Genomic DNA, 22,865 nt, shown 5'->3' with positions numbered 1-22,865 from the left:
AAAATGCTCCCTCCCGTCGGCAGACCTTCAGCACATGTTATGGGCTTGTCCAAAAATTAGGAATTTCTGGTCGAAACTTCAATACTGGTTGAATAAGATATTGGATTCCTCCCCTGTGACCCTTTCATTGAAAACCATAGTCTTTCTATTTCTTAACTCAGGGGACAGGGAAGGTAATAATAAAATTATTAATAAGACTATACTAGCTGCCAGGTACCTTATTTTTAAAAAATGGAAATTGAGAACAACCCCTAGCATAGTCGAAATAAAGAATTATTTAAAGAAACAATATATTCTTGAACAAATCGACACCAACCAAGATAATGAGCAAGAAATTAAAAGACTGTTTACAAAATGGTCTCTTTTTATTAAAGATCTTGCACCCAGCAAAATCGAATACCTGATATATCCTTTTAGGAATTCGGAGCTGATTGCGCTTGGTGTATGGTAATATAATTCTACGTGTGACGATTGGGGGGGGGGGGAGGTGAAATTCCCTTTTTTTTTTCTCTCCCTCTTTTGTTGTGGTTTTAATTTTTTTCTTAATTTGGGGGTATATAGGTTATAAAAATAGAAAAACCCCAATTCAGATACAGGAAAATGTATTTTGGTTATTATTCGCCACTGTGCTATGTTATAGTGATTGTTTATATAAATACTATTGTTTAAATTCAGTTTATTTTTGAACGAAAATGTATTTTGAATTGGACTTAAATAAAATATTAAAAAAAAAAAAAAATGTCATGCTCTATCTGAATCACAAAAGAAAAAATGTGGGTTCAGTGTCCCTTTAAATAATCTCGCCAGCCCAGAGACCTTTAGATCATCGGGCCGTGTCACCAGATGTATATGTTGGATTCTATAGCCTTCATCATTAGGGTGAAGCTAGATCCCTCACGGCATGTAAGCAAAACAAAAAATCAACAGCATTACACTGACCAGTCCAAAAGAGGCAAAACAAAAAGAAAAACGTGTCTATGGTTAGCGGTTTCCCTTTTTAGAGGAGAACAGGCTGGCAGTGCCTGTACAAGCAGGATATGTATCATTTATGAAACGCATAGTAACCTTAAAGGGACACTGAACCCAAATTCTTTCTTTCGTGATTCAGATAGAGCATGCACTTTTAAACAACTTTCTAATTTACTCCTATTATCAATTTTTCTTCGTTCTCTTGCTTTCTTTATTTGAAAAAGAAGGCATCTAAGTTTTTTTTTTTTTCAGAACCATGGAAAGCACTTGTTTATTGGTTGGTGAATTTACATACCAGTCAGCAAGAACAACACAGTGTGTTCACCAAAAATGGGCTGGCGGGGGGCGGAGCTAACCGCCGAAGGAACTAGTCGCACAGTACAACAGCTCCCGGCTTTATCAGCTATTTAAGAGGCACTTTTGACCTGATATCTTATGGAGAGTGGGGGAACTACTCTAAACCCTTGCCTGCAAAATTGCTATAAAAACCTGTGAAAGTTCTGGTTGCGTCTACACAGCCCACTGCCGGGGTAGCTGATGAGGCCTAGCGGAGAGGTGACATGATCATGGCGGACCCCGGCATGGCTATCTTAGCCCTTTTTGAAGACTACCATCGTGCACTAATTAGTAAGCTGGATCGGCTTATCCTGACTGTTGGACGCCGGGAGGTGGAAGAAGACAGTGCTGAACCCTGTCAGCAAATGGCGGCGACACCCGACACACACGAGGAGGTTAGTCAGGAGACTCCGGCTCACCATCTTATGTCGGAGTCCGCCTACTCCTCAGAAGCGGCACTACCGCACAAAGTAAAGGATGAGAGAGGAGCCGTACCGGAGGTTACAGAGGGGTCTGGTAAAAGGTCCAGGGCTCTACCAGCACGGATGACTACGCCTACAGAGCCAGGCTCCCTTGCGGGGTGGGCCCCTTGCTGCCGCTATATAGATCCGCAACGCAGCCACCTTGCAGAGCACCCGATTGTTCTGTCGGTGTGGAGTTCTTACCATGCCAGTCGGCCTTATTCTCCCCACCGCTCGGCTGATATCCTGGGAATCCACTTTGGTGTCAATATGTATGTGTTGCTCCCCAGGGACTGGGGAGGGAGTGGCGGGGCCACGCTTGCTCGGGGCCTCTTCTGTAGGAGAACTGGAGTGGGCTAGCTTCCCTTGCACCTTGCGTGACAGCAAGGAACAAATCTCATGCAATGTATACTACCAAAACAGCTTGTTTCCCCCCTTCTCCTGATTTTAAACTACACTGCTTCTATGAGGAGCTTGAGAGCAGAGGAGTGACTAACACTTGTTGGACATTCAGTGACTTTTCAGTGCCATATGTCTGCATGTTACTACATCATGTCTTGAGTGGTTATGTTTTAACTAATAAGTTTTACTTTTGAGACCCTGCACTTAGGTGGGGAACTATTTGAGTCAATGTAGAGTTTGTTACCACCCTGTGTTTGTGTTTTACTTACTTGAAGCCCTAAAATAGTTTAACCTATTTTACATGTATAAGCTACCTACCCTTAGTTAAAAGGTTTTCTAATACCAGTGCATTAACGGGGATGTCTGGGGATTTAAGCCTCACAATATGCCTAAGTCAGGTTTCTAAATGCTATGTAGTGTTTTGATAAAGCACATAAGTTGATCTAATATTACAATCTCAGTTCTGGTTATCTAGGAGCGTTGGCCTTCTCATTAGTTAGTGGCCTGTTATCATATCTACACTCCAGCTGTGTTGAAGTTTGCCATTAAGCCTGTAAACTAACAACCCTATATTTTCTATCTCCTCTCTAAAGACTAAGGAGCCCCTATACTGAATAATCCCAGGCCCAGGCTCCAGAGTGTTATAGCACTCTGCTGACACCACATAGTTGTCTATAGTTATGGGTATCAATTGGGAGACCTATGTTAGATGTTATACATATGTGTGGAACAAGTTCTTATATATATTATATTTCTTGTCACTTCTTGCATGATAACTAGGGCCCATACAGGTATAACTGCTTAGTATCAATGTTTTATGAATAGACAGGATGATAGCCTACATATTTTATCATTATGTTGCCATGTATGATTAACCTAGAGCTTTTGTCTGAAATGTATAATCTAGTCTGGGCTGTCCACGTGCTTAGTTGTCCTTATTCAGATAGTCATAATGTTAAGTTGCTCTATCAATATCTCTGGGCTCTACATTAGGAGTGTAAGTTAACAATAGTAAGATTTGTCATTTTTGGCTTTTCCTCCGTCCGCCCCCCCCCCTTTTTCCTTCCCCCCCCCCCCCTCCTCCTCTCCCCCTGCTTCTCCTTTCCCTTCCCCTCCTCCTCACTACTTCTGTGCGGTTGGGGATGATTCCCTTTCTCTCTGCACCCTTTTGGCAGAGTTTGGTAGTCTCTGCCCTACCTGTAGAGCCACGACTTAGTTTTCTTTTCCCTGCACCATGATAGAATGGCTCACAGGGGTCCAACACAGGATCATTGATTTTGTAGTGATTTCCTGAAGTTTACTCAAGATAATAGTTTTGAGATTGCCTATGTTCTAATAGAGGCTCAGCACTAATGGTTATTGGATTACGATAACAACAGAGAGAGGCTATACTCCATGTTTTCCCAATTGATGATCTCTACAGAGTTACCCTGATGCCTTTCTTATGCTTTACTATATTGATATTGTATATCCACTTTATAATCTGTATTTATCCCATGTAAGATGAAATTGCAATCTTTACTATTATCTACGTTGACATATCCTCAATTGTTTTGTTTAACTTCTGGTCCCACGACTGGACCTGCTTGTCTGAGGAACCCGCAAAACCTATAATATTTAAAAAATGAGGTGCCCACTGTGTAATGTCATGCCAGTATAATATAAGTTGTACAATGTAATCTGTTGATGAGACTGTTGCCAACGTGTTATTCAACCTCAATAAAAAACTATTTAACAAAAAAAAAAAAAAATGGGCTGGCATCTAAACTTACATTCTTGCGTTTCAAATAAAGATACCAAGAGAATGAAAAGAATTTGATAATAGGAGTAAATTAGAAAGTTGATTAAAATTGCATGCTCTATCTGAATCACGGTAGAAAAAAAAATTGGGTTCAGTGTCCCTTTAAATGAATACATTGTTGTAATAAAAAAAGCCCTAAACAGTGGCATATACTTAACAGAAATCATTGCAATATGTATTAATCTATTTAAATTGAGTTTTACCTTAATTTGTGCAGTGTCCGTTACTTCCTGTCTTAGCCCTACATGGAGACTGTGATCTCTACAGGAAGTATATCTAGCATGTTAAAACTTCCAGAGTTGGTTAAGTATTAAAGTGAATGTAAATTTTGATGCAAAAGTGCCCGGTTTTTAAAAATTTGATTAAAAACAGGGGCACTTTAATTAATCAAAATTAACATTTTACTTGTGTTGTGGAAAAAAAAAAAAAACGAAAAAAAAAAAAAACAACTTGACAGCCGATCCTGCTTCCTCCACCCGTCTCAAAGCCTCTTCCTGGGTCTAAAATAAGGAATCCGGCTTCCTCAAATCACGGCTTTGAATCAGACACCGATTCCCCCAGGGGGGGAGAAGCCGTGATTGGAGGATGACCTATCCATCATTTCTGACGTCAGAAATGGCTTGCGACAACCGGAGGAAGCTGGAGCTGCTGTCAAGTTTAAAAGGTATTTTTTACAACAAGTGAAATGTAAATTTTGATGAATTTAAGTGCCCCTTTTTTTTTAATCGAATTTTTAACAACCGGGCACTTTAGCATCAACATTTACATTCACTTTAAGTGAATAGACTAGATAACAGAGAGTCAGATTTGCTCATGCTTAGAACTGGCAGAATACAATTCAAGTTTCAAAAATGTTCCACAAGTAAGATGTTTTTTTCCAGTCTGTTTCTTTTTATGCTTACTTTGAATTAACAGTTTTTTTTTCCAAAAGGAGAACTATTTAACATTAACATTTTTTTAATGTATGTATACCCAGTCAGTCATAGCATAACTAAACCTTTTAAGATCTATATTCAGAAAATAAAAATATCAAGAGTGCTACATAATTTTATCTCTGAGCCGACATTTGTTATTCATGTTAACATGACAGCTGTGTTATAATAAACTTTACAAATGAAATAGTATGTCCAGCACTTCTATAACTTACAAGCTCGCTGTAGGGTCCTGCACCTCTCAAGTATATCTAAATAAGTACAAACAGGAGCACTGTGTCAAATCTTCAAAGCAATCTTTTTATTTCAACACAAGGAATAAAAATACAGACCACATTTTGGGCCTTACGCCCTTAATCATGGTCTGTATTTTTATTCCCTATGTTGGAATAAAAAGATTGCTTTGAAGATTTGACACAGTGCTCCTGTTTGTACTTATTTATAATAAACTTTACAGATAATAGCTATCAGTCCTAACAAACCAGAATTATTTGGCGAAATGTGTGATGCTGATTTTCATCCAGTTGGAAAGTTTATGATTTAAGTTATCTACAAAGCCCCCAGACTTTAAAATAAAATCATAGCAAAAGAATACTGATATACTTTAAAAATAAAAAAGTATCAAAATTTCCTTTAAAATAATGAAGTGCCACCTGTCTTTGTGGGCAAAAGAAACAAACTATAGAACAACTGTTCTGAAGGATAGAAGTTTACTATTCCTCTCAATATAAAACACATCGCATTCCCTCTAGCAGTGTGGAAAATTCCTGCTCCCTCACAAAATAACAAAAACTCATGTTAATCCCCCATAAGACACCCAAGATCAATGGACATAATACTCATATGCTAAATCACTTGAAACTGATGCAGTATAACTGTAAAAATCTGACAGGAAAATATATTTTAAAAAAAAAATGAAAAAATGAACAGCAGCCAATCAGCATCAGCAGTGCTGAGGTCAAACTCTTTTACTGTTATCTCATGAGATTTCATAGTAAACTTAATTAAACTGAATAGGGAAATAAGTGGAGTGTGCACGAAAGCTCACTCCCTTAGCTGTCCCGGGACAGACATACTGATTTGCTGCTTAGAAGTTCTTTACAATGGGAGGTGGCTACTGAGGAACTTTTGAGGTAAAATATCTTTCTTTTTTACATAGAAAAGTCAGAAATTGCCCAAGCACCAAGGGCGTAGCAAAACCTGTCTGTAGGTGTGCCAACCACTGGACCCGCACCAAGGTCCCAAGAAAACAGTCCAAAAATAATAGTATAGCTGCACCACCAATTGTATAAAAACATCATGTTTTTATTTAGCCACTTTAAAACAGACAACGTTTCGGACCCATGTCCTATAAGGACATGGGTCCGAAACGTTGTCTGTTTTAAAGTGGCTAAATAAAAACATGATGTTTTAATACAATTGGTGGTGCAGCTATACTATTATTTTTGGACTGTTTTCTTTTTTACATAGAGATGTTTAGGTGATATTTTCTAGTCAGCTTTTTACAGCTATGCTGCATCACTTTCAAGTGTTTTAACATTTGGGTATCATGGCCCTTTAAGCAGCTATTACTCCTGATAGAAATAAGTTCCTTCCCTCATATATAAGAACATAAGTGCACAAATCCACCATATAATGCAAAACTTTTATACATTACCTGCTCAAAAGAGCACACGTTCATATTCACCACAGTGATAATATTTATATAAAATATATCCACTGCAAAGCACAAGCATCATCCCTAACCCTACGTAACATAGAACATAATATCCACACACTCTACCCATTCACTGCGAAAGACAATAACTTCCATGAGAATAACATGAAAGTCATACAACCTTTTACCACTACAATGACTCTCCAACAGTCCTATGTTCGGTAACATGCTGAACAACATAATTTCACATCCCCTTAGATACATTCTCCATGACACCCCAGTTCCTTCAGATGCCTCCATACATAAAGTAAGAACTAAACAAGTTCCTCCATATATGAACACACAAGCTCCTACCTCCCGCATGTTATTCTACACATTTACATTTATAATACCACACACGTCTATACAGCTCCATATAAAAATAGCAACAAGTCCCTTTTCAATCCATAGATACTGTAAATTACTTCATATTCATCTCTCCAAAATAATGCATTTACTCCTCTTTTAGAATCTATGCTTTATATCCATGCCATTAATAAGAATCAGACCCAGTCACATTATCTACCAAACACAAGCCCTTATATCCTATATATATATATATATATATATATATATATATATATATATATATATATATATATCATACAATGTTTTATTCATCTATATAATATACATACAAGCTTTTATTAATAATAAAAATATTTAGTATTTTACATAAAATACATAAAGCTGACAGTAGGAAATAGGGATGATACTTACATTGTTTTCATCCTGCACTCTGACCTCCTTTAACACCTTTCTTGTGCGTGGACTTGCCATCTTTCTACATGATAAAAAAAAATCAGAAGTGTCATAAAAATGATTTGCTATAATAGTGTGGTGACAGCACTTCTTGCTAAATATTTACCTAGATTCTAAACATGTGACTAATTGGCCATATAATTCCTCAATGAATGTGTAGCTGGCGCTAAACAGATCTAAATGATTAGCCACTTGTCAAAGATAATGTGAAATATGAAGACTTCAGCATATTAAGACCTAACATACTGTGGGAAAGCCATGTGACATGGAAAGGAATTGGATGTCAGTGTAATGACAGTCACTCTCTGCAATCTCATCAGATGAGCATATTTGATGTAGCTGGACAGGAAATGCTTCAAGCATGACATCACTTTGTGACTATCAAACATCTAAAATAAAGGATTGTGGTTCCTCAGTAAAAGAATTTAAAGGGACAGTAAACACTTTGAGGTTATAATATAAAATGTTTAATTATGCATAGTAAAAAAAATGATTGCAACTTAAAAGGGACAGTTTAGTCAAAATTAAAGTTTCATGGTCCAGATAGGCCATCTAATTTTAAACAACTTTCCAATTTACTTTTATAATGAAATTAGCTTTGTTCTCTTGGTATTCTTAGTTGAAAGCTAAACCTAAGTAGGCTCATATGCCAATTTCAAAGCCCTTAAAGGCTGCCTCTTATCTGAAAGTTGTTCACAGCTAGAGGGTGTTAGTTCCTGTGTGCCATATCAATAACATTGTGCTCACGTCCGTGTAGTTACTTAGGAGAGGGCACTGATTGGTTGAAGAACTGAAATAAGGGGCAGTCTGCAGAGACTTATATACAAGGTAATCACAGAGGTAAAAACTCTATTTATATAACCGTGTTGGTTATGCAAAACTGGGGAATGGATAATAAAGAAATTATCTATCTTTTTAAACAATAAAAATTCTGGAATAGACTGTCCCTTTAAGTCAGAAAACTGTGGATTGTCCAGTCCTGAAAACTTAAAATAAAAAACAAAAAAGCATGTGGCATGCTTCATAAGCGTAACCTTGCTAGATATGTCCCTGATTTACAGTTTGTTATCTTATCTCTGCTGAAGCTAAACAATCTAGATTTGTTAACATGATGACAGTGGCAAACCTTGTCATCTCAAGACTCAAGTCCAGAGCGGTTCCTTCAAATAAGTAAAGTAGTGGGTGGAAAGGTGTCAATCTGTTCAAATAATGTTCAGATGCCTGCGATAAGTATTAACATATGTTTTGGTTGATCTTTAACTATAGCATGTTAGAATTTAATATTATTATTTATTGTGACATGCCTTACATATCACTTAACCTTTTAAAGCCGTTATGCCGTTCCATTCCGTCATAATTAGACTGGGCTTTAAAGCCGTTATGACGGAATGGAACGTCATAACTAACGGCTGTCCTGAAGCCTTCTGTGCTTCAGGGATTTAATCGCGGTCTGGAGGGCGTTCCTAGGATTGTAGGGACGCCCCCCAGATGCGATCCAATAATTGAAATCTCGCGATCGTATGCACGATCGCGTAGTTTCAATTTGTCTACATCGGAACAGTTGTTCCGATGTAGGCACTTTAACCCTGTCACGAAAGGGTTAAATGTAATAGAGATGCTATAGGTGATTTGAACAGAACTTAAAAAGACTTCTTGAGTATTAAATGATACTTCCTTGTACAGCCTTTGATAGGAGGAGGATGTGTAAGACATTCTTATATACCTATATGATAGTCTGTATAAACTGTCAATAGCCAAAGTATTTAGGGATTTATATTTCAATAAACACGATTTATTACCATCCTCTATTCTGTTGGTGGTAGTGGCTTTATCCAATACCCTGTTTCATGGGCCTATGCAACTAAATTTTGTTTACATGAATGTAGTTTTTGTGGGCCTTTTACATAGCCCTTATTTCAATTTAATTCAGACTATTTTTATCTGACTTATAATGCAGTTTCCACCCTGTTGATGCCAATTAAAATCTGGTATGTTACCTGCCTTAGTTTCCGGCTTAGAACTTTCCTACTTAAAGGGATACTAAACCCAAATTTTACTTTTCTGATTCGGGTAGAGCATGCAATTTTAAGTATATTTCTACTTTGACTATGAATACTTTATTATTCGAAATTGAAAGGTTATGTAAACAGGAAGCAGCATGCAAGCTCCCAATGGGGGTGAAAGAGATCAATAATATAATTTCCTTCAATTGCACTCTCATTATTGGTCAAAAATGTGTGTTGTTGTTGTGCAGGGGGAATTGCACACAGTAAAAGGATCTGAAAGTGATGTTTATGAGAGCAGAATTAGATTAATGGGAAAAAAGATGTGTGGGGGGCATAAGGAGATCAATATTTGTGTGATAAAATCATATACATACTTTATGTGTAGGGGAGCAAGTAAGGAGATATTTGTGTGGGTAAAGCAAAAAGAGAGGCATTATGGGAAGGGGATAGGATATTAAGGGGGTAGCATAAGAGGATATTACGGGGAGGGGAGCAGGAGGAGGAGAGGATATTACGGGGAGGGGAGCAGGAGGATGAGAGGATATTACGGGGAGGGGAGCAGGAGGTGGAGAGGATATTACGGGGAGGGGAGCAGGAGGTGGAGAGGATATTACGGGGAGGGGAGCAGGAGGTGGAGAGGATATTACGGGGAGGGGAGCAGGAGGAGGAGAGGATATTACGGGGAGGGGAGCAGGAGAGGATATTACGGGGAGGGGAGCAGGAGGAGGAGGAGAGGATATTACGGGGAGGGGAGCAGGAGGAGGAGGAGAGGATATTACGGGGAGGGGAGCAGGAGGAGGAGAGGATATTACGGGGAGGGGAGCAGGAGGAGGAGAGGATATTACGGGGAGGGGAGCAGGAGGAGGAGAGGATATTACGGGGAGGGGAGCAGGAGGAGGAGGAGAGGATATTACGGGGAGGGGAGCAGGAGGAGGAGGAGAGGATATTACGGGGAGGGGAGCAGGAGGAGGAGAGGATATTACGGGGAGGGGAGCAGGAGGAGGAGAGGATATTACGGGGAGGGGAGCAGGAGGAGGAGAGGATATTACGGGGAGGGGAGCAGGAGGAGAAGAGGATATTACGGGAGGGGAGCAGGAGGAGAAGAGGATATTACGGGGAGGAGAGCAGGAGGAGAAGAGGATATTATGGGGAGGAGAAGAGGATATTATGGGGAGGAGAAGAGGATATTACGGGGAGGGGAGCAGGAGGAGGAGGAGAGGATATTACGGGGAGGGGAGCAGGAGGAGGAGGAGAGGATATTACGGGGAGGGGAGCAGGAGGAGGAGGAGGAGAGGATATTACGGGGAGGGGAGCAGGAGGAGGAGGAGGAGAGGATATTACGGGGAGGGGAGCAGGAGGAGGAGGAGGAGAGGATATTACGGGGAGGGGAGCAGGAGGAGGAGGAGAGGATATTACGGGGAGGGGAGCAAGAGGAGGAGGAGAGGATATTACGGGGAGGGGAGCAGGAGGAGGAGGAGGAGAGGATATTACGGGGAGGGGAGCAGGAGGAGGAGAGGATATTACGGGGAGGGGAGCAGGAGGAGAAGAGGATATTACGGGGAGGGGAGCAGGAGGAGGAGGAGAGGATATTACGGGGAGGGGAGCAGGAGGAGGAGAGGATATTACGGGGAGGAGAAGAGGATATTATGGGGAGGGGAGGAGAAGAGGATATTACGGGGAGGGGAGCAGGAGGAGGAGAGGATATTACGGGGAGGGGAGCAGGAGGAGGAGAGGATATTACGGGGAGGGGAGCAGGAGGAGGAGAGGATATTACGGGGAGGGGAGCAGGAGGAGGAGAGGATATTACGGGGAGGGGAGCAGGAGGAGAAGAGGATATTACGGGGAGGGGAGCAGGAGGAGAAGAGGATATTACGGGGAGGAGAGCAGGAGGAGAAGAAGATATTATGGGGAGGAGAAGAGGATATTATGGGGAGCAGGAGGAGGAGAGGATATTACGGGGAGGGGAGCAGGAGGAGGAGAGGATATTACGGGGAGGAGAAGAGGATATTATGGGGAGGGGAGGAGAAGAGGATATTACGGGGAGGGGAGCAGGAGGAGGAGAGGATATTACGGGGAGGGGAGCAGGAGGAGGAGAGGATATTACGGGGAGGGGAGCAGGAGGAGGAGAGGATATTACGGGGAGGGGAGCAGGAGGAGGAGAGGATATTACGGGGAGGGGAGCAGGAGGAGGAGGAGAGGATATTACGGGGAGGGGAGCAGGAGGAGAAGAGGATATTACGGGGAGGGGAGCAGGAGGAGAAGAGGATATTACGGGGAGGAGAGCAGGAGGAGAAGAGGATATTATGGGGAGGAGAAGAGGATATTATGGGGAGCAGGAGGAGGAGAGGATATTACGGGGAGGGGAGCAGGAGGAGAAGAGGATATTATGGGGAGGAGAAGAGGATATTATGGGGAGGAGGAGAGGATATTACGGGGAGGGGAGCAGGAGGAGGAGAGGATATTACGGGGAGGGGAGCAGGAGGAGGAGGAGAGGATATTACGGGGAGGGGAGCAGGAGGAGGAGGAGAGGATATTACGGGGAGGGGAGCAGAAGGAGGAGGAGAGGATATTACGGGGAGGGGAGCAGGAGGAGGAGGAGAGGATATTACGGGGAGGGGAGCAGGAGGAGGAGGAGAGGATATTACGGGGAGGGGAGCAGGAGGAGGAGGAGAGGATATTACGGGGAGGGGAGCAGGAGGAGGAGGAGAGGATATTACGGGGAGGGGAGCAGGAGGAGAAGAGGATATTACGGGGAGGGGAGCAGGAGGAGAAGAGGATATTATGGGGAGGAGAAGAGGATATTATGGGGAGCAGGAGGAGGAGGAGAGGATATTACGGGGAGGGGAGCAGGAGGAGGAGGAGGAGAGGATATTACGGGGAGGGGAGCAGGAGGAGGAGGAGAGGATATTACGGGGAGGGGAGCAGGAGGAGAGGATATTACGGGGAGGGGAGCAGGAGGAGAGGATATTACGGGGAGGGGAGCAGGAGGAGGAGAAGGAGAGGATATTACGGGGAGGGGAGCAGGAGGAGGAGGAGAGGATATTACGGGGAGGGGAGCAGGAGGAGAGGATATTACGGGGAGGGGAGCAGGAGGAGAGGATATTACGGGGAGGGGAGCAGGAGGAGGAGGAGGAGAGGATATTACGGGGAGGGGAGCAGGAGGAGGAGGAGGAGAGGATATTACGGGGAGGGGAGCAGGAGGAGGAGGAGGAGAGGATATTACGGGGAGGGGAGCAGGAGGAGGAGGAGAGGATATTACGGGGAGGGGAGCAGGAGGAGGAGGAGAGGATATTACGGGGAGGGGAGCAGGAGGAGGAGGAGAGGATATTACGGGGAGGGGAGCAGGAGGAGGAGGAGAGGATATTACGGGGAGGGGAGCAGGAGGAGGAGGAGAGGATATTACGGGGAGGGGAGCAGGAGGAGGATGAGAGGATATTACGGGGAGGGGAGCAGGAGGAGGATGAGAGGATATTACGGGGAGGGGAGCAGGAGGAGGAGGAGAGGATATTACGGGGAGGGGAGCAGGAGGAGAGGATATTACGGGGAGGGGAGCAGGAGGAGAGGATATTACGGGGAGGGGAGCAGGAGGAGGAGAGGATATTACGGGGAGGGGAGCAGGAGGAGAAGAGGATATTACGGGGAGGGGAGGAGGAGGAGAGGATATTACGGGGAGGGGAGCAGGAGGAGGAGAGGATATTACGGGGAGGAGAAGAGGATATTATGGGGAGGGGAGGAGAAGAGGATATTACGGGGAGGGGAGCAGGAGGAGGAGAGGATATTACAGGGAGGGGAGCAGGAGGAGGAGAGGATATTACGGGGAGGGGAGCAGGAGGAGGAGAGGATATTACGGGGAGGGGAGCAGGAGGAGGAGAGGATATTACGGGGAGGGGAGCAGGAGGAGGAGAGGATATTACGGGGAGGGGAGCAGGAGGAGGAGGAGGAGGAGAGGATATTAGGGGGAGGAGAAGAGGATATTATGGGGAGCAGGAGAGGATATTACGGGGAGCAGGAGAGGATATTACGGGGAGGGGAGCAGGAGGAGGAGGAGAGGATATTACGGGGAGGGGAGGAGGAGGAGAGGATATTACGGGGAGGGGAGCAGGAGGAGGAGGAGAGGATATTACGGGGAGGGGAGCAGGAGGAGGAGGAGAGGATATTACGGGGAGGGGAGGAGGAGGGGAGGATATTACGGGGAGGGGAGCAGGAGGAGGAGGAGAGGATATTACGGGGAGGGGAGCAGGAGGAGGAGAGGATATTACGGGGAGGGGAGCAGGAGGAGGAGGAGAGGATATTACGGGGAGGGGAGCAGGAGGAGGAGAGGATATTACGGGGAGGAGAAGAGGATATTATGGGGAGGGGAGGAGAAGAGGATATTACGGGGAGGGGAGCAGGAGGAGGAGAGGATATTACGGGGAGGGGAGCAGGAGGAGGAGAGGATATTACGGGGAGGGGAGCAGGAGGAGGAGAGGATATTACGGGGAGGGGAGCAGGAGGAGAAGAGGATATTACGGGGAGGGGAGCAGGAGGAGAAGAGGATATTACGGGGAGGGGAGCAGGAGGAGAAGAGGATATTACGGGGAGGAGAGCAGGAGGAGAAGAGGATATTATGGGGAGGAGAAGAGGATATTATGGGGAGCAGGAGGAGGAGAGGATATTACGGGGAGGGGAGCAGGAGGAGGAGAGGATATTACGGGGAGGGGAGCAGGAGGAGGAGGAGGAGAGGATATTAGGGGGAGGAGAAGAGGATATTATGGGGAGCAGGAGAGGATATTACGGGGAGCAGGAGAGGATATTACGGGGAGGGGAGCAGGAGGAGGAGGAGAGGATATTAGGGGGAGGGGAGCAGGAGGAGAAGAGGATATTACGGGGAGGGGAGCAGGAGGAGAAGAGGATATTACGGGGAGGGGAGCAGGAGGAGGAGGAGAGGATATTACGGGGAGGGGAGCAGGAGGAGGAGGAGAGGATATTACGGGGAGGGGAGCAGGAGGAGGAGGAGAGGATATAACGGGGAGGGGAGCAGGAGGAGAAGAGGATATTACGGGGAGGGGAGCAGGAGGAGGAGGAGGAGAGGATATTACGGGGAGGGGAGCAGGAGGAGGAGGAGGAGGAGAGGATATTACGGGGAGGGGAGCAGGAGGAGGAGGAGGAGGAGAGGATATTACGGGGAGGGGAGCAGGAGGAGGAGGAGGAGGAGAGGATATTACGGGGAGGGGAGCAGGAGGAGGAGGAGGAGGAGAGGATATTACGGGGAGGGGAGCAGGAGGAGGAGGAGGAGAGGATATTACGGGGAGGGGAGCAGGAGGAGGAGGAGGAGAGGATATTACGGGGAGGGGAGCAGGAGGAGGAGGAGAGGATATTACGGGGAGGGGAGCAGGAGGAGGAGGAGAGGAGAGGATATTACGGGGAGGGGAGCAGGAGGAGGAGGAGATATTACGGGGAGGGGAGCAGGAGGAGAGGATATTACGGGGGAGGGGAGCAGGAGGAGAGGATATTACGGGGAGGGGAGCAGGAGGAGGAGAGGATATTACGGGGAGCAGGAGGAGGAGAGGATATTACGGGGAGGGGAGCCGGAGGAGGAGAGGATATTACGGGGAGGGGAGCAGGAGAGGATATTACGGGGAGGGGAGCAGGAGGAGAAGAGGATATTACGGGGAGGGGAGCAGGAGGAGAAGAGGATATTACGGGGAGGGGAGCAGGAGGAGAAGAGGATATTACGGGGAGGGGAGCAGGAGGAGAGGATATTACGGGGAGGGGAGCAGGAGGAGAAGAGGATATTACGGGGAGGGGAGCAGGAGGAGAAGAGGATATTACGGGGAGGGGAGCAGGAGGAGAAGAGGATATTACGGGGAGGGGAGCAGGAGGAGAAGAGGATATTACGGGGAGGGGAGCAGGAGGAGAAGAGGATATTACGGGGAGGGGAGCAGGAGGAGGAGAGGATATTACGGGGAGGGGAGCAGGAGGAGAAGAGGATATTACGGGGAGGGGAGCAGGAGGAGAAGAGGATATTACGGGGAGGGGAGCAGGAGGAGAAGAGGATATTACGGGGAGGGGAGCAGGAGGAGAAGAGGATATTACGGGGAGGGGAGCAGGAGGAGAAGAGGATATTACGGGGAGGGGAGCAGGAGGAGAAGAGGATATTACGGGGAGGGGAGCAGGAGGAGAAGAGGATATTACGGGGAGGGGAGCAGGAGGAGAAGAGGATATTACGGGGAGGGGAGCAGGAGGAGAAGAGGATATTACGGGGAGGGGAGCAGGAGGAGAAGAGGATATTACGGGGAGGGGAGCAGGAGGAGAAGAGGATATTACGGGGAGGGGAGCAGGAGGAGAAGAGGATATTACGGGGAGGGGAGCAGGAGGAGAAGAGGATATTACGGGGAGGGGAGCAGGAGGAGAAGAGGATATTACGGGGAGGGGAGCAGGAGGAGAAGAGGATATTACGGGGAGGGGAGCAGGAGGAGAAGAGGATATTACGGGGAGGGGAGCAGGAGGAGAAGAGGATATTACGGGGAGGGGAGCAGGAGGAGAAGAGGATATTACGGGGAGGGGAGCAGGAGGAGAAGAGGATATTACGGGGAGGGGAGCAGGAGGAGAAGAGGATATTACGGGGAGGGGAGCAGGAGGAGAAGAGGATATTACGGGGAGGGGAGCAGGAGGAGAAGAGGATATTACGGGGAGGGGAGCAGGAGGAGAAGAGGATATTACGGGGAGGGGAGCAGGAGGAGAAGAGGATATTACGGGGAGGGGAGCAGGAGGAGAAGAGGATAGTACGGGGAGGGGAGCAGGAGGAGAAGAGGATATTACGGGGAGGGGAGCAGGAGGAGAAGAGGATATTACGGGGAGGGGAGCAGGAGGAGAAGAGGATATTACGGGGAGGGGAGCAGGAGGAGAAGAGGATATTACGGGGAGGGGAGCAGGAGGAGAAGAGGATATTACGGGGAGGGGAGCTGGAGGAGAAGAGGATATTACGCTGAGGGGAGCAGGAGGAGAAGAGGATATTACGGGGATGGGAGCAGGAGGAGAAGAGGATATTACGGGGAGGGGAGCAGCAGGAGAAGAGGATATTACGGGGAGGGGAGCAGGAGGAGAAGAGGATATTACGGGGAGGGGAGCAGGAGGAGAAGAGGATATTACGGGGAGGGGAGCAGGAGGAGAAGAGGATATTACGGGGAGGAGAGCAGGAGGAGAAGAGGATATTACGGGGAGGAGAGCAGGAGGAGAAGAGGATATTACGGGGAGGAGAGCAGGAGGAGAAGAGGATATTATGGGGAGGAGAAGAGGATATTATGGGGAGGGGAGCTAGAGGAGAGGATATTATGGGGAGGGGAGCTAGAGGAGAGGATATTATGGGGAGGGGAGCTAGAGGAGAGGATATTATGGGGAGGGGAGCTAGAGGAGAGGATATTATGGGGAGGGGAGCTAGAGGAGAGGATATTATGGGGAGGGGAGCTAGAGGAGAGGATATTATGGGGAGGGGAGCTAGAGGAGAGGATATTATGGGGAGGGGAGCTAGAGGAGAGGATATTAAGGGGAGGGGAGCTAGAGGAGAGGATATTATGGGGAGGGGAGCTAGAGGAGAGGATATTATGGGGAGGGGAGCTAGAGGAGAGGATATTATGGGGAGGGGAGTTAGAGGAGAGCATATTATGGGGAGGGGAGTTAGAGGAGAGGATAGTAAGGGGAGGAGGGACGGAGGAGGAGAGGATAGTAAGGGGAGGAGGGACGGAGGAGGAGAGGATAGTAAGGGGAGGAGGGACGGAGGAGGAGAGGATAGTAAGGGGAAGGGGGGGCGGAGGAGGAGAGGATAGTAAGGGGAGGGGGGACGGAAGAGGAGAGCATATTAAGGGGAGGGGGGCGGAGGAGGAGAGCATATTAAGGGGAGGGGGGGCGGAGGAGAGCATATTAAGGGGAGGGGGGGGGCGGAGGAGGAGAGCATATTAAGGGGAGGGGGGGTGGCGGAGGAGGAGAGCATATTAAGGGGAGGGGGGGGCGGAGGAGGAGAGCATATTAAGGGGAGGGGGGGGCGGAGGAGGAGAGCATATTAAGGGGAGGGGGGGGGCGGAGGAGGAGAGCATATTAAGGGGAGGGGGGGCGGAGGAGGAGAGCATATTAAGGGGAAGGGGGGGCGGAGGAGGAGAGCATATTAAGGGGAGGGGGGGCGGAGGAGGAGAGCATATTAAGGGGAGGGGGGGGGCGGAGGAGGAGAGCATATTAAGGGGGGGGCGGAGGAGAGCATATTAAGGGGAGGGGGCGGAGGAGGAGAGCATATTAAGGGGAGGGGGGCGGAGGAGGAGAGCATATTAAGGGGAGGGGGGCGGAGGAGGAGAGCATATTAAGGGGAGGAGGAGGAGAGCATATTAAGGGGAGAGGGGCGGAGGAGGAGAGCATATTAAGGGGAGGGGGGGGCGGAGGAGGAGAGCATATTAAGGGGAGGGGGGGCGGAGGAGGAGAGCATATTAAGGGGAGGGGGGGCGGAGGACAGCATATTAAGGGGAGGGGGGGCGGAGGAGGAGGACAGCATATTAAGGGGAGGGGGGGCGGAGGAGGAGGACAGCATATTAAGGGGAGGGGGGGCGGAGGAGGAGAACAGCATATTAAGGGGAGGGGGGGCGGAGGAGGACAGCATATCAAGGGGAGGGGGGGCGGAGGAGGACAGCATATTAAGGGGAGGGGGGGCGGAGGAGGAGAGCATATTAAGGGGAGTGAGGGGGGGCGGAGGAGGAGAGCATATTAAGGAGAGGGGGGGGCGAGGAGGAGAGCATATTAAGGAGAGGGGGGGCGAGGAGGAGAGCATATTAAGGAGGGGGGGCAAGGAGGAGAGCATATTAAGGAGGGGGGGGGCGGAGGAGAGCAGCATATTATTGAGAAGAGGATATAATGAGTGGGGCAGGAGAAGGGGATATTATGGGGGAAACGGGAGGAGAGGATATTATGGGGGAAACAGGAGGAGAGGATATTATGGGGGAAACAGGAGGAGAGGATATTATGGGGGAAGCAGGAGGAGAGGATATTATGGGGGAAACGGGAGGAGAGGATATTATGGGGGAAACGGGAGGAGAGGATATTAAGGGGGAAACGGGAGGAGAGGATATTAAGGGGGAAACGGGAGGAGAGGATATTATGGGGGAAGCGGGAGGAGAGGATATTATGGGGGAAACGGGAGGAGAGGATATTAAGGGGGAAACGGGAGGAGAGGATATTAAGGGGGAAACAGGAGGAGAGGATATTAAGGGGGAAACGGGAGGAGAGGATATTATGGGGGAAACGGGAGGAGAGGATATTATGGGGGAAACAGGAGGAGAGGGTATTATGGGGGAAACAGGAGGAGAGGATATTATGGGGGAAACAGGAGGAGAGGATATTATGGGGGAAACAGGAGGAGAGGATATTATGGGGGAAACAGGAGGAGAGGATATTATGGGGGAAACAGGAGGAGAGAATATTATGGGGGAAACAGGAGGAGAGGATATTATGGGGGAAACAGGAGAGGATATTATGGGGGAAACAGGAGAGGATATTATGGGGGAAACAGGAGAGGATATTATGGGGGAAGCAGGAGGAGAGGATATTATGGGGAGGGGAGAAAATTATATTATAGTTGACATGAGAAGAGAGAGGATATTGTGATGGTCAGGAGAAGATATGGGGGGCAGAAATAATTTGTTCTACGCGCGAGTATAGAAGCAGATAAAGATTTTAAAGGAAGGAGATGTGGAAGCAGATACAGGGGTTAACTGGGAAGAAAAAAAATAATGGGGGGAGGGGAGCAGGAGGAGGAGAGGATATAACGGGGAGGGGAGCAGGAGGAGGAGAGGATATTACGGGGAGGGGAGCAGGAGGAGAAGAGGATATTACGGGGAGGGGAGCAGGAGGAGAAGAGGATATTACGGGGAGGGGAGCAGGAGGAGAAGAGGATATTACGGGGAGGGGAGCAGGAGGAGAAGAGGATATTACGGGGAGGGGAGCAGGAGGAGAAGAGGATATTACGGGGAGGAGAGCAGGAGGAGAAGAGGATATTATGGGGAGGAGAAGAGGATATTATGGGGAGGGGAGCTAGAGGAGAGGATATTATGGGGAGGGGAGCTAGAGGAGAGGATATTATGGGGAGGGGAGCTAGAGGAGAGGATATTATGGGGAGGGGAGCTAGAGGAGAGGATATTATGGGGAGGGGAGCTAGAGGAGAGGATATTATGGGGAGGGGAGCTAGAGGAGAGGATATTATGGGGAGGGGAGCTAGAGGAGAGGATATTATGGGGAGGGGAGCTAGAGGAGAGGATATTATGGGGAGGGGAGCTAGAGGAGAGGATATTATGGGGAGGGGAGCTAGAGGAGAGGATATTATGGGGAGGGGAGCTAGAGGAGAGGATATTATGGGGAGGGGAGCTAGAGGAGAGGATATTATGGGGAGGGGAGCTAGAGGAGAGGATATTATGGGGAGGGGAGTTAGAGGAGAGCATATTATGGGGAGGGGAGTTAGAGGAGAGGATAGTAAGGGGAGGAGGGACGGAGGAGGAGAGGATAGTAAGGGGAGGAGGGACGGAGGAGGAGAGGATAGTAAGGGGAGGAGGGACGGAGGAGGAGAGGATAGTAAGGGGAGGAGGGACGGAGGAGGAGAGGATAGTAAGGGGAGGGGGGACGGAAGAGGAGAGCATATTAAGGGGAGGGGGGCGGAGGAGGAGAGCATATTAAGGGGAGGGGGGGCGGAGGAGAGCATATTAAGGGGAGGGGGGGGCGGAGGAGGAGAGCATATTAAGGGGAGGGGGGTGGCGGAGGAGGAGAGCATATTAAGGGGAGGGGGGGGCGGAGGAGGAGAGCATATTAAGGGGAGGGGGGGGCGGAGGAGGAGAGCATATTAAGGGGAGGGGGGGGGCGGAGGAGGAGAGCATATTAAGGGGAGGGGGGGCGGAGGAGGAGAGCATATTAAGGGGAAGGGGGGGCGGAGGAGGAGAGCATATTAAGGGGAGGGGGGGCGGAGGAGGAGAGCATATTAAGGGGAGGGGGGCGGAGGAGGAGAGCATATTAAGGGGAGGGGGGGCGGAGGAGAGCATATTAAGGGGAGGGGGGGGGCGGAGGAGGAGAGCATATTAAGGGGAGGGGGGTGGCGGAGGAGGAGAGCATATTAAGGGGAGGGGGGGGCGGAGGAGGAGAGCATATTAAGGGGAGGGGGGGGGCGGAGGAGGAGAGCATATTAAGGGGAGGGGGGGGCGGAGGAGGAGAGCATATTAAGGGGAGGGGGGGCGGAGGAGGAGAGCATATTAAGGGGAAGGGGGGGCGGAGGAGGAGAGCATATTAAGGGGAGGGGGGGCGGAGGAGGAGGACAGCATATTAAGGGGAGGGGGGGCGGAGGAGGAGGACAGCATATTAAGGGGAGGGGGGGCGGAGGAGGAGAACAGCATATTAAGGGGAGGGGGGGCGGAGGAGGACAGCATATCAAGGGGAGGGGGGGCGGAGGAGGACAGCATATTAAGGGGAGGGGGGGGCGGAGGAGGAGAGCATATTAAGGGGAGTGAGGGGGGGCGGAGGAGGAGAGCATATTAAGGAGAGGGGGGGGCGAGGAGGAGAGCATATTAAGGAGAGGGGGGGGCGAGGAGGAGAGCATATTAAGGAGGGGGGGGCAAGGAGGAGAGCATATTAAGGAGGGGGGGAGGGGCGGGGGGCGGAGGAGGAGAGCAGCATATTATTGAGAAGAGGATATAATGAGTGGGGCAGGAGAAGGGGATATTATGGGGGAAACGGGAGGAGAGGATATTATGGGGGAAACAGGAGGAGAGGATATTATGGGGGAAACAGGAGGAGAGGATATTATGGGGGAAACAGGAGGAGAGGATATTATGGGGGAAACAGGAGGAGAGGATATTATGGGGGAAACAGGAGGAGAGGATATTATGGGGGAAACAGGAGGAGAGGATATTATGGGGGAAGCAGGAGGAGAGGATATTATGGGGGAAACGGGAGGAGAGGATATTATGGGGGAAACGGGAGGAGAGGATATTAAGGGGGAAACGGGAGGAGAGGATATTATGGGGGAAGCGGGAGGAGAGGATATTATGGGGGAAACGGGAGGAGAGGATATTAAGGGGGAAACAGGAGGAGAGGATATTAAGGGGGAAACAGGAGGAGAGGATATTAAGGGGGAAACGGGAGGAGAGGATATTATGGGGGAAACGGGAGGAGAGGATATTATGGGGGAAACAGGAGGAGAGGGTATTATGGGGGAAACAGGAGGAGAGGATATTATGGGGGAAACAGGAGGAGAGGATATTATGGGGGAAACAGGAGGAGAGGATATTATGGGGGAAACAGGAGGAGAGGATATTATGGGGGAAACAGGAGAGGATATTATGGGGGAAGCAGGAGGAGAGGATATTATGGGGAGGGGAGAAAATTATATTATAGTTGACATGAGAAGAGAGAGGATATTGTGATGGTCAGGAGAAGATATGGGGGGCAGAAATAATTTGTTCTACGCGCGAGTATAGAAGCAGATAAAGATTTTAAAGGAAGGAGATGTGGAAGCAGATACAGGGGTTAACTGGGAAGAAAAAAAATAATGGGTATAAATGAAGATATTTGCTTACTCGATAGACGGATTGAATGTGGATAACAGCTGTCGAAATTGTTTCTATTCATTACCTGATGTTTTCCTCGGTGTCGTCACTGTGCTGGGCTGGTGTCTCCGGCTTTTTCACACAGCCGCCATGTTCCGGCTACGTTGCAGCTCGCAGGGGTTTATGGGAAGAGTTTAGCAGCCCAGAGAGGCCAGTCATAATCATCATTGAGTGTGTGCTTGTGGGTAGGTGAGTGACACGGGGCAGGGATGGCCACCCACTGTTACACGTCATGGGATGGTGGCAACAGTACTGTACAGTGTACAGCATCTTTCTATAATGGGTTTCGTTTCTGTGAAAAACCGGTTGTGTGTGTATAACTCTATAAAATACTTGAAGTTGTTTGCTAGTATGTCACAAATTATTTGGACCGTAGTGTGTGACATACTATTGCAGCTTCACGTGTATACATTAGCCTGTAGGATTGTTTAGTGTTGGCATTACCATAGAAAATATCTAAAACAAGGAACATGATACCTATATGTTGAAGCACTTAAAAGTGATGCAGCATAGCTGTAAAAAAGGAGATTTTCTTCAAAATGTCCTGAGTAGCCAGATAGCATTGTAAAGGGACTTTAACCCCTAATGACCAGCGAGAAGGTTTTATTATGGGGGTGTAGATGTGTAGTGTTGTAGCCAAGCGCTAAAATAATCCCTAAACTGTACGCAAAGGAGGTCCTAACCAATCACCCTGAAAAATGTCAAGTGTCAGTAAAGGTGATGAGTACAGCGCCAAAAAGGCTAAAGGGATATTATATAAACACTATAAAAACAGTGATTTGCTGCTAAAAGTCAGTGCTAACCAGATGATGGTAAAACAATAGTTTATTACAGAGATGAGTTTAAAATAGCAGGGATCTTGGGTGCGGACCCCTACAACAAAACCTTAATGATA

At 48.1% G+C, this 22,865-nt stretch overlaps 1 protein-coding gene across 2 annotated transcripts in view; it reads right to left on the bottom strand.

The window, feature by feature from the left end:
• Positions 1 to 22,131, bottom strand: part of ARFGAP1 (ADP ribosylation factor GTPase activating protein 1) — a 173,424-nt gene extending 151,293 nt beyond the window's left edge. The window contains exons 1-2 of one of the 2 annotated variants that reach the window (XM_053708883.1): positions 21,996 to 22,131; positions 7,318 to 7,381 (exon numbers count right to left, since the gene is read on the bottom strand). In XM_053708883.1, coding sequence (XP_053564858.1) covers positions 7,318 to 7,377 — 60 coding nt within the window. In that variant the 5' untranslated portion in view covers positions 7,378 to 7,381; positions 21,996 to 22,131. Of the gene's footprint in view, positions 1 to 7,317; positions 7,382 to 21,940 lie in introns of both variants that reach the window. The other variant, XM_053708893.1, reaches the window with a different exon arrangement.
• Positions 22,132 to 22,865: the final 734 nt, after the last annotated feature.

The sequence above is a fragment of the Bombina bombina genome, chromosome 1 (genome assembly GCF_027579735.1).
Source record: "Bombina bombina isolate aBomBom1 chromosome 1, aBomBom1.pri, whole genome shotgun sequence".
In the NCBI taxonomy this organism is placed as follows: domain Eukaryota; kingdom Metazoa; phylum Chordata; class Amphibia; order Anura; family Bombinatoridae; genus Bombina; species Bombina bombina.
The sequence above is the reverse complement of the archived record's forward strand: the minus strand, read 5'-3'. Positions and strand labels throughout refer to the sequence as shown.